The 12,240-nt window shown below is 38.2% G+C and overlaps 1 protein-coding gene across 7 annotated transcripts in view; it reads right to left on the bottom strand.

The window, feature by feature from the left end:
* The window catches only part of LOC138021819 (potassium channel subfamily T member 1-like), a 57,128-nt gene that overhangs the window by 17,890 nt on the left and 26,998 nt on the right, over window positions 1-12,240 (bottom strand). For 5 of the 7 annotated variants that reach the window (XM_068868867.1, XM_068868859.1, XM_068868844.1 and 2 more), the window contains exons 5-14: window positions 12,170-12,235; window positions 9,491-9,545; window positions 9,221-9,280; window positions 9,029-9,106; window positions 8,825-8,908; window positions 8,092-8,186; window positions 7,073-7,256; window positions 5,591-5,755; window positions 4,780-4,916; window positions 436-499 (exon numbers count right to left, since the gene is read on the bottom strand). In XM_068868867.1, the coding sequence (XP_068724968.1) occupies window positions 436-499; window positions 4,780-4,916; window positions 5,591-5,755; window positions 7,073-7,256; window positions 8,092-8,186; window positions 8,825-8,908; window positions 9,029-9,106; window positions 9,221-9,280; window positions 9,491-9,545; window positions 12,170-12,235 (988 nt within the window). The other 2 variants (XM_068868880.1, XM_068868872.1) reach the window with 2 other exon arrangements.

The raw sequence follows: 12,240 nt of genomic DNA, 5'->3' as shown, positions 1-12,240 counted from the left end.
CGATCCGAATCGCCATAAAAACACCACAGCCTTAAGGCCAGATAAGTTTCCTATCACATCAACTCAACTCCAGGACCACACAACGATTTTTGGTGGATAAATTTCAAATAATGTTCGACTTTCTATAATCTTCCCATGCGTTCTGCTGGATGTGTGGCTACGGCCATTATAGCTTAATGGCGATCTTATTACATTCTGCACTCTCATTGGCCATGTGTTTCAAATTGCCCTCCGATTGCACAGAAAAGACGAGGACAACTGTACTTAGAAGTGACGCTCAAAGTTAATTTTCCCATGCAAAGGCTATAAATCGTATACCGAGCTTGGGCTGCCTGTGCCCCACTTAAAGCTTTGGGCCACTAATCTTTCATAAATTTTTGGCTTTTTACGAAATTACAACTGATCTATGAAAAATCTTACTATAATAATACTTACAGCAGCTTCTCTGTCATCAGCATATCTGTCAGTGAGTATAAAGCATCCCACAGCATCTTCTACTCTACAAAACCAACAAAAACAACATAACCAAAACAAGTAATCATTATGATAAGAATGAAATTGTCAGTTTGAATCACTTATATTTTGCGACAGGTTAATGTCTCGAATATATTAAAGTGTCCCTGTGATAAAAAAAAACACTTCCTTTGTATTATTCAGATTTTAAAAGTGTGTTTGCTTAAGCCCTGTCTGGGAAAATTTTGAGCTTTGATTTTTATACAAAGGCTGTTTACTTTGAGGGTTAGTTTTAGACTTCACAGTCCACCAATACTCGCATTCAACACTAACCAATTGGACCTCAGAGGGCTGGATCCAGGAAAAGTGAAAGGCTCACTAGCTTAAAATTTCAGCATGTGAATGCAGCTTATTATAGCAGAGCCCAGGTACGCAAAGCACGCCAGCGAAGCACCATGGGTAAGGTTTTTTTGGGAAATCTATCCATGTGAGAAATTTTGGTTATGACCTTACGCATGTCCGTATGTCTGTCCGCCTGCACAGACTGTCGGGGTGGAGGTGGGGAGGCAGGACAGCCTCTGGGGACGAGAGGTTTCTGGTGGGAAATCATATTACTGACGAGCAACGGGATAAAGAGAGCAGGAGGAGCATGCGAGAAGAGGTGACAAAATTTGAGAAATTTAAGCGAAGAAATCCTTGAGAAAAGCGAAGGAAGGAGAAGAAGGGAAAATTTGAATGAAAATCAACGTGAAGCTGAGAGAAATAGATTGAGAGACAACACACTTATTTACAAAAGTTAACTTTCAGATAAGCTTAATGTTATCCTTCTTTAATAATAAGCTTGTATGCCTCATGCCTCACATATTTTGTAAAACTAGCTAAAAATCTTAAAGGAAGAAGGCCTGAAAACATTTGCAATTCCATGTTGACAGAGATTCTGACACATTCCAACAATCACATTTATACGCTTTTTGTGTGAAATGGTAGACTGTTCACAGTCCCCTATTTTTCCCTTTGATCGTCGGGATCGAGCACAAACTGCCGCCATCTTTGCTTTTAAACAGCGAGCGCAAACTGGGGAAAGCGACATAACTACTGAGTTGGTGGGGGGAGTGGAGGGGTTTTGGATGGGGAAAGTAGGGAGACTCTCTGATCTTTACTGCAACTAGTGTAGTTTCAACAGTCTGACTTTCGTCGACAACTATCAGTGACAGTTGTCTCTTGCAGCAACAACCGAAAGAAGTCTCTTGACAAAGCTTGCTCAGAGGAAGCGTGAATGACTTGAAATTTGTTGTTCTTCATCTCATTTAATTCATCTACGGTTTTCTCAAAACCCTTTACGCTCAAATCAAAATCCTTCGAATTAATCTGTTCCTCTCCTATGCTTCGCAACGGTACAATAACCAAACACAAGCGCCAATCTCTTCCAGAAGTGCTTTAATTTTCCATTTGCTTGACAAGTAAAAAGCTTTGGTAGACCAGGCTCTTCCCGAATCCTGTAGGAAGAACAGCCAATACATCCTTGCTTTGCAGAAAAACTAACGGTACCATGACAAGGGCATTACTAAACCACGAAACAGCGAAACACAGAAACAGCCAAAGGAAACACTAAAACACCATGTATGACCCCGGCCCACCATAAACTGAATACTAACTGAAAAAGGTTGGATTTGAGATTAAATATCGTTTTAGGCCTAATTGCTCCTAATTCATTGATATTAAGATTAGGATTCAGATTAAGACTGAAATTAGGAGCAATAACTTATTAGGACTAAAACGATGCTTCATCTCAAATCCAACCTTTGTCCGTTAGTATTCAATGTATGGTGGGGTCATACATGGTGTTTTGGTGCTTCGTTTCGCTGTTTAGTAATGTCCCTGTGAAAGGGCTATTCCAGACTTTTCTAGAATTGTCTTACAATCTGTAACAATCCAGAACTTTCTTTGATGTGACTCAGCAGTTTCCACAAATAGTGCACCTTGTAGTACACTATAAATATAGCAACAGAACATTCTAGATGCTTTAAGTAAAAGGACAAAAGCAGGCTTATAAATAATAGAAAAGACTTACCCTCATAGCCGGCTGTGATTGAACTTAAAGCTATGGATGCGATACTGTGTTCAAGCTACTACGAAAATCACCGAACTGTGGAATGGGCTCAAATTTTTATATCATCGCCACACCCACTCCAGTAATGTGCGCCATACAGCTCACATACCAACTTAATTCTTCCACAAAAATGGCGGGGCAGCAACAAAGAGTGGGTGTGGCGATGATTTAAAAATTTGAGCTCATTCCACAGTTGGTGATTTTCTTAGAAAAAACAACTGTGATAAGTATGGTGGAGCGATTACCTTTGACCTTGCTATGCCCGAAGAGAACAAAGAAAGGAAAGGAGATATTAAAGAGTTCAGAGTTCATTATGAAGTCCTTCGTAAAAGTTTGTGTACACAGAAAATCCAGTGAGTGGAAAAAATCCAGTATATCAAGAAAGTCAAGAATTGTTGACTGCAATCAGTGGAACTTGGAGTTCGAAGTTAATCAAGATCAATACCTGTTTGGCCATGAAAGACAGTAAGCCTTCTTTGCTTTACGAACTGCTTAACTTAATCTTTAACCTAAATAATAATTGCAACAGTGTAAAACTAATTAAATAACAGTGAAAAGGGGTAACTGCTCGTTGTCACACTTTTGTTGCGTGCCTTATATTGTACTCAGGAGTTCTTTTCACTTATGCCTTGTTCGAGGACATTGCTTGGTTATTCCATCACGTAACAGTAAAGATCGGGCAGCCTCCCTATTTTCCCCACTGAAACCCCTCCGCTCCCCCCACTCACTCGGTAGTTATGTCAATCTCCCCATTTTGTGCTCACTAGCTGATCAAAAACAAAGATGGCTGGCAGTTTGTGCTTGATTTTGATGATCAAACAGGAAAATAGGGGTTTCCAGTTGTGAGCTGCTTTGTTTGACTGTGAAATTGCAGTCGAGTAAGCAAATTTACTACACTTTTCATTGACTTTTTAATTAGTAAAGATTTTTGCTTTTGTTCTGAACTGAAGAGAGAGGGAGTAAAGATTGTCAGTCAAACGGAAAATGTGAAAGAGATTACTGTGCAATGTAATTTCAGTTTTAGTTGTTGATTTAAATTGTTAGTTGTTTGCAAGGCTTGTTTGTTTACTGCTGTCAGCTCAGAGGTGTTTGATCTGTTTGATCACTGTAAACTGTACACACTAATGACGATTAATTTTGTACTTTACGCAGAAGCATAATTATTTCCATGAACACTGCATTGCTTTCTGGGGTTAGAAATAGGAGCTCCGCTTTAGGCTTGGCTAAATGTATATACTATATGCAAAACACAAGTTTGAAAGTCTGAAAGCCCAAAACTCCCACGCTGCATATTAATTTTGCCGCATACACACTTATTGCATTCTTAAACTAAACTAGTGAGCCTTTGACATCATTTTCTTCTCGATCCAGCTCTATCAAGATCTTAAAGTTAGTAATGGCGGACCATTAAATAAGAAAATTCCAGTAAAAATAAACAGGTGTCTTTTTTAAATCAAGGCTTAAAACTTTGGTCGCTTAGTGTTCAGTTATCATAGTTTTGAAATCCCAAGAGAATAAGAATTGATTTTTTGGTCACAGGGGCACTTTAAAGATGATAATTTTATTATTGTTATAATACTTTATTTACTTATCATAATTGAATTTATTATTTACAATTTGCAATTTTACTGTTTCAGATGGCTATACAGTCACGCGTACAACAAATAATTATCAAGATAACACGGGTCGAGGGAGAGGAAGGGCATTTCATTGTTACATTACCAGTAGACATACTTCTTTTGCATCCTTGTATATAATTAGAAACAAAATAATGATTCAACTTTAACTTCAACCACAACTCAGATATGGCTACCTATCACTGAATACCCAACATGAGCAGGACTGGAATGATCGTTAACATTAATAAACAAGATTTGTGACCTTGCAGAACAAAATTATCATTTTGTAGATCATGCATAATATTCATTGACAAGCACGATCTGTTATGTCAGCGTCCTACTGCTGACATAGTTCAAGGCAAGGCAAGGTCCTTATTTTTCCCACATCAATTTATTAACTGGATACTTACATGTACATGTATACATGCACAAAACAAGGTGCTCGAACTTAAATAAACAGCACAGATAAAGAAAATGGGATTTTAGCAACTGAGGTCATTGGTAATCAAACAGAGCAGGAAAGTCAATCATGAGAGAGCAAGCTATGGCAACCATAACTAAAATCTAAGAAATAAAATATAAATTAAAAAAGCACACCTTGCTCGAATCAGGTCTTCATCTATCAGTGCCGATCCTTTCAAATATGTGACACGCTGAGACCACACAGGAACCTGTAATAAGATTCTCAATGCACTATCAAGCTCAGATGGACATAGAAGGACCACATGATGATCCTGAAAGAAACCACAATAAGGAAAGAATTAAAACATGTTACATCAAGACAAAAATTAAACTTACAACTTAACATAGAACTCTCACAATCATTTTTGTATAATAAACAAATTAGATTGAGGGCTCCCTGAGGTGTACATGCAAAAATAAAGGGTTTGCCTGTTTTCAACTCTTCAATCAATTTATAACATCATTAAAAAATTAACTGTAAAATTCCACCTTTCCAAATATTAGTCTTAGACATTATGCAGGACGAATGTTACCTGGAACAACAGTTAATATACACAAGGTTCCTATAGAGAGTGAGAGGGCATCTGAACCACGGGTAATGTAGTAAGTGAAAGGTCTTGGGTTTTTTAATCCAGTTAAAGTACTTGTCTTTTTCCACATATGCCCAAGTCACCATGCATCAATTAATCAATACATATTAATTTTTATTTTTTATTGATGAATTTGTAAATAAAGATAGGTAATTACTGTATTGAATTTCCTTATTTGAGCAGTACAAAATGCAGACTGCAGACTGGGTCTAAAATGCAGACTGAGATCTAGGCCTATTTTGTACCTAGTCTACATTTTAGACCCAGTCTGCAGTCTGCAATTTATACTGACTGATTCCTTATTGGTTCCAGAAACCCATTAAACATATGAACTTGAAATAAATTTTCTTACAAACCTGTAATCTAACATCGGCATAGAACTCATTCAAAAAGTCAATCAGCATTGTGGCTCTAGGAGTTGTTGCACACAACACAACATGCTTCTCAGAGCCAGCTAGCATGCGGTTAAACCTTCCTCCTTCCTTCTGCCGTGTCACCAGATGAAAAGCAAGTTGCTCCAACTGGAAAAAATGAAAGCAACAAGTTCCTTTGGTAAACAATAAACACAAATTATTACACAACAGTGACATCAAACTCAAACTTTCTCATATGTCACAGTTCTGGACAATATCCCATGTTTTAACCTATTGACCCCTGGGAGTGAGACAGATTTTAAGGAAGGGTTGGGCGTGTAGCACTTATATTTCAACAGACTTAACTGTTAGAGGGAATTATGTGAAGTGCTAATTTTCTACCCATATAAACCATGTGAGCATTAACCCTCCTAATGGAAATGGGCCCACATAAGGACAGAGAAAAACTCTGACTAGGGCGGGGATTGAACACACAACCTTTGGGTTAGATCACCGCTGCTCTATCGACTGAGCTGCAAGATCAGACAGGAGCAGGTCGTGGGAATTTAAGATGTCAATGTCATGGCAATGAATACACAGCCAACGTTTGCAAAAACATAACCCTTCCTTGTATTTTATTAATTTTCAGCGCCACATAATCCTGAAGTTCGAACTTCTTCATTTTCTTCTTCCCTTTCTGGTGTATGATAACTGCAAAAGGCAGACTGCTGGCTGCCTGCAAATAGCGCTGATAAGCAGTATTTAAGCTATTAAACACCCATTTCAAACAGTGCGCCTGATAAACAGTCTTTAAGCCTCAGGACCCATTTTTGAGAGGTTAGCTTTCAATAACTGTGATTCAGGGTTAGTCTGCAGTCCGCAGTCTGCACTTGGCAAGTGTCAGACACCGCTCTCCTTTAAATGTCTGAGGCTCATCCTGCCACTTTTTCAAATTGATATTCACCATTTTCCCACTCTGCATGTGATGTAGCTGTGACTTGTCCACTCATTTGTGGCTTTTCAATTTCTTTTCTCCGAGAGATTATGAAAACCACTTCATACAGCATTTTTCCAATTGTTCTGTGAATTATTATGTGTTTTTTTACAAGCTGTTTCTCCAAGATGATGACACCAGTGGTTTAGAGACGAGTTCTTTTCTTTGATTAAACTGCAAACTTTAAGTAAGTGGACGAAGAACGGAAGGCAAGGGAAAGGTGGAGAAAGGTGTTTTTAGACAGTTCATAATAACCTAGGTTGAAACAAAATGAACTCTAAGGAACAAAATACCGGTTGTCAACGGCTTAATAAAATCCCTTTGCCACACTCATACTGAGCTTGGGGCACCTGTGATACATGTAGCTATGTCCTTCACCATCCTAATTTACGCTTTGTTAATGTTCAAATTTCAGAGCAATATATATGTCACCCGTCAGGGTTTACCTCAAAAAGGCCTCGTGGATGAACCACAAAGAAACTCACACTCACCTCAATGGGTAACAGAATAAGAGCACAGCCAATCATGATTATAACAAACAACCGTCCCAGCTCATCATCTGGTCGAAAATCACCATATCCTACTGTACTAAATGTCACAACTATAAACCAGATGCATTCAAAAAAGTGCCATGGCTTCTGGACTGGTCTCTCAAGGTGATGGATACCACACACCCTAAGAAACATTTAATGAATGAGAGTGTGATGTACATATGTAAGGTGGGAACAACGTTCTTCACCAGAGACAAGATTTTTGTTCATTGATGTTGCTGTGTGTACTACATGTGTATTTGCTATAAATTTTTAATAACTAGTAATTACCATGAGTAGGTGGAATGCTGCCGAGAGGCAGGGAAATGTAGCACATGCTCTGGTATAGTATAATATTCGCTATTTTCACAAATCCTATAATACAGGATATTGGTATAATATTCGCTATTTTCACAAACCTAATAATACAGGATATTGGAAATTTATGGACATTTTAAGCATGTACACATTTAAGTTAGGTTTGGGTGAGTATTGAATATAATATATTATTGTATATGAGTAGCGACAGTAGTATAAGTATCACCTGTGAGTTGTGTTTCTTTTGTGTTGTGTTTGAGGTAATACATAACTCGGTAACAAGAGCGACGGTAGAGAAGTGGTTGAATGTCAGTAGAGTATCAATGGAACGTCGGTGGCAATATCAATCGACATGCTGGTCTACATATCAACCGACACTGAGTTGCTATGTCAAATAACTGTAGTCGGCTGATATGTCAACTGACCACTATCGCCCGATAGCATTGGCTGAGTAACGGCCAACATATCATGCAACATGTCGACTGAGTATCAGCCGATATGTTGACTGTTACTCAGTCGACGGGTGCCTCAAGTACACATGATCCATCCTATCTTCTGACTACTCCTGATTAATCCCGATTAATCAATGATCAGTCCCGGCCTGACATGAAATATTCCAAAGCTCGTTAACAATCACTGAATTTCTAGATCACTAAACTCACCCAGTAAATAAGATACACATAACTGTTGCAAAAACTATTAGTACTTTTTGTGACAATGCAGACTGTTGACGAAGGACAAGTCTGTGAAGATCATTCTGCAAGGGAAGTTGATGTTTCCATGGTTAGTCTCAAATTTAAGCTCTGTGCCAAAAAAGTTACAAACACAAGTGACTTGAATGGGTATATTTACACAGTCATAAAAAGCAATGAATAAAGAATGCAAGAGGATAGCAAACAGGATGTAACTATAGCCCATTCCAGCATTCATCATCCTCAGCTGATATGAAATCAACTGTCATTATACCGGCCTTAGTTACGTTCTCCAAAACTATGATACACTCAGCTAATCAGCACGCAGACAACAAAGGCAATTTAATACATATTAATAATTATTTTGGTTCTTAGACTATCTCCATTAAAATTATACACTAAATAAACACATTAATGTTACATGTACTTAGCAACTACTTCTTCTAAGCTTGAGCGGACACTTTTATGAAGTTTCAGGAGTTAATTAACAAAATAATGCGCTCCAAAGGAAGGAGGCCTTAGACTCACATACAAAGTCATGATTGTTTAATATATAAATTTCAAGACGATTTGGATTTTCATTGCATTGTTCATTCCTCCTTCCACTGTGCTCTTGAACCACACAGGCTATTATGTGGTGCTTCCCTATCTACAACAAAGGGCTGGCAAAGCAAAAGTACTCTAAATGAATCAATTTACTTACAAGCATTGTATCTAGAGCACTCCTAGCAATCCAGCAATTTAAAAACAAAGGTAGCCATAAATTTCTGAGACGATCATAAAATATCTATAAGAAAATAGATGATAACGACCATTACACTATAAAAAGTAGCACTTCACTCAACAAACATTGAAAGCAAATCATTCTTATGGTTTATGATTCAGCATAAACAACAACTTCACTTACAGACACTAAGAAGGGTAAGCCAAGCAAAATCTCTGGGATGAGCCGAGTTTTCATGATTTTGTTGAGCACAGAACCACCCTACAATAAAACACTTAACTAGTTTTAATATATGGACATTGTTAAATATGAAAAGAGGTTTGTATGACAAATTCTAGCTGGTATGCTGCCACAATAAACTCTGACAATAAATACCTTATAAGTTAAGTAACAAAGTAGAATTGCATCCAACATGCTGTAAACGGCAATAACTGTCTAAAAATAAGACACAAAAAGAGGTCATTTAACAGAAAGCTGTTTAACATTAACATGATTTAGTCTGAACATTACTGACTGGTAACAGTGAAACCCAAATTTTAGCTGTATTAGTAATTCAGTGCTTTTTTGTGTGCAGGCTTGTTCACAGCTAGGTACATTTATACGACAGAAGCAAATTATCATGCACAATTTCAGAAGAGAACTTACCTGAACAATCCAAAGTGGAAATGGTCTATGGACCCACAACAATGACCATCCATAACTGTAATGGTAGAATAAACACAATTTCAAACTCACAATAACTTTGAACACTAAACAAATCTGAGATCAGAGGTGATTCAGAGGTCAGGAGCTAGATTTGCATTTCGCTTTTCCTAACTCAAATCTGGCCCTTCTCATCAGTTGTTGGATTGGTCTTTGCCGGCCGATCCAGCGTAATCCATTTGAAACCCCCGTGCTTCGTAAAGAACCACCTATTCAAGCCTCCTGCCAGTTGGTGTTCTACAACATCTTAAAGGGGCTCTGTCATGCAAAATGATGTAATTTCATGACACCCAAAATGCCCAAAAAGTAGAATGAATAATAACCACTCAAGGCGCTGTTACACTGTGAAATGGTTTGTGGAACTTGTCTAGCAATGTTTTGGAGGGACAAGTTGCATGAAACATTTCACAGTGTAACATACCCTGCAACAGCCAAAATCATTGCGAGACAAGTTGCAAGAGCCATTGGCAAAAGTAGAATTACCCTAAAATAATGTGACATGACCCCTTAAGAGTTTTTTAAGTGGATGCTGGGGTTGTTAACCCACTGACTCTTAAACCGCCCTCCTGGCTGACAAGCAAAATTGTCAAGCACTAGACAGAGTACCGTATTTACCCATGTATAAGTCGACCTTTTATGGCCTCAAAAGAATCTCCAAAAATCGCCCTCGACTTATACACGGGTCAAAGATTTTAAGCCAAGTTCCAGCTAAGTAATTTATTCAAAATTAACATACACGTCATAATGTTGTCTTGGGCATAATGAACGCAGTGGACAAAAGCCGACAAAAGACTTCAAAATGAATGTAAGCAATTCCAGTTGAAATGAAAAAGGATAGTTCCACCTCGAAATGTTGAAGATACTCACAAGCACAAATTTGAAATAGACACTGGAAATTTTCGTTTTCCACAGGCGGAAAGCTCTAAAAGGCATTTCTGTTGCTTCAAATAAAGGCCGTGTTACACGAGGCAATTTTTCTTGCAACTCGCAACGCAACGATGACGAACAAAAACCTTTCAAGTTGCAGAGGGTATGGCACACGTTAGCAACTTCTTTCGCAACTTGCAACGCATACAATAACAGACAAGATGGCGGACGCGCTAAGTCGCCGAGATCTTGTGAAAGATGAGCTCTGATTGGCCCATTCTGACAAAATTACGTTGCGAGTTGCAGAGGGGATGTCACACGCAAGCAACTTGTCTCGCAACGTTGCGAAAAGTAGAGGGTCGTTCTACTTTTCTCGCAACTCGAAACGCAACAATTGCAGTTGCAAGATGGGGTGTTACACGTGATTTTTTTCTCGCAACTTGCAACGCAACAAACGTTGCGATGCGAGTTGCAAGAAAAATTGCCTCGTGTACGTGTAACATGGCCTTAACGCGATCGTTAAACGGCTTAGTAACCTGGCGCAATACTTGCCTGCAAGCATCGTCACTCGTGTTGCGTGAAAATGCTGGTTGGTAATGATTGTTTTTGTTCTTTATACAAACCTGGCTAATTTAAATGCTTTTGCAAACTTCGTATTGTTTGGTTTATGAGTTTTGTTTTGTCTGTCATGTGAGAAATTATAAGTCAAGGACCAATTTTAATCTTGCACATTTTCGCATCGTTCGCAAGTTATTTTCAAAGATTGACTCCTGCTTCGGTGATGTTGTGCTTATCCTCTAAAGCCCTTAATCCTTGAACAACGAAACAGGTTAGTTTGCGGTTTGCATGTTCGATTTTCGGAGAACTTTTTCGAAACTTAAGGACAAAATGCACGCATATACAACAACTGCTGGAACCACAAAACTATTGTAATAGTTCAGGGCCTCAAGCGCTTTAAGCGCTTTAAGCGCTTGAGGCCCTAATTTTTTTGTCTCCACAGGTTTAGAAATCGAAGAATACAAGATATCGTCCTTTTCTATCCCATGAACATTTAACAAAGAAATTAAGAAATTGCCTTTTTTGCCATCAAAAATGGGAGGTTGACTTATACACTGGATAGACTTATACACGGGTAAATACGGGTAATAAGTCTCACCCCAGGAATCAATGGGTTAGAACATTTACTTCCCAGGTAATTCCCGTTAAGTGTATTTGAGCAACTACATTTTAAAAATTTGCTGCAGAAATGATACACATGATACAAAAAAAAAATTAATGAAATTATCCAACCCATATCCAACTACATGTAGGTAGCTGGCGTAACCCTTTCCTGCTTGGCACTATCACCCTAATTGATTCATTTGATTTTCTGTTACATGGTGAATGACACTGATCCTCCAACAACAGCAAAATATTTGCCTTTTTTGAAAGACCAAAATCAATATTATTATCTGGAAAATGAGAACTATTCAGTTCTGCCTTTGTATGACATCAAGGCTTAGATTACAGAGACCAATGTCCTTCATCCGCAAAATTATTGTTAGACTATGATGGCGAAGACCACTCTTTCCGTTCAGAGCAAGCACAACTTTTAAAAACTCATTCTAACATTCTTTCAAAGAAAGTTACGTAATGCAGACAATATATTAATTTAGTGGTTCAAAAGGTGCTGATCAATGACACAAAAGAGTCACTGAATCTGCTTATCTTACATCTAGTACTTGTCCAATCAACACAAAGGTAAAATGAACTTACTAATCTGTGTCATTGTCAAATGCAGGACAAGCCCAGTCTGAGTCAGGTCTGTTTTCACAACCAAACCTGTA

The sequence above is a fragment of the Montipora capricornis genome, chromosome 2 (genome assembly GCF_036669925.1).
Source record: "Montipora capricornis isolate CH-2021 chromosome 2, ASM3666992v2, whole genome shotgun sequence".
Taxonomy (NCBI): domain Eukaryota; kingdom Metazoa; phylum Cnidaria; class Anthozoa; order Scleractinia; family Acroporidae; genus Montipora; species Montipora capricornis.
The sequence above is the reverse complement of the archived record's forward strand: the minus strand, read 5'-3'. Positions and strand labels throughout refer to the sequence as shown.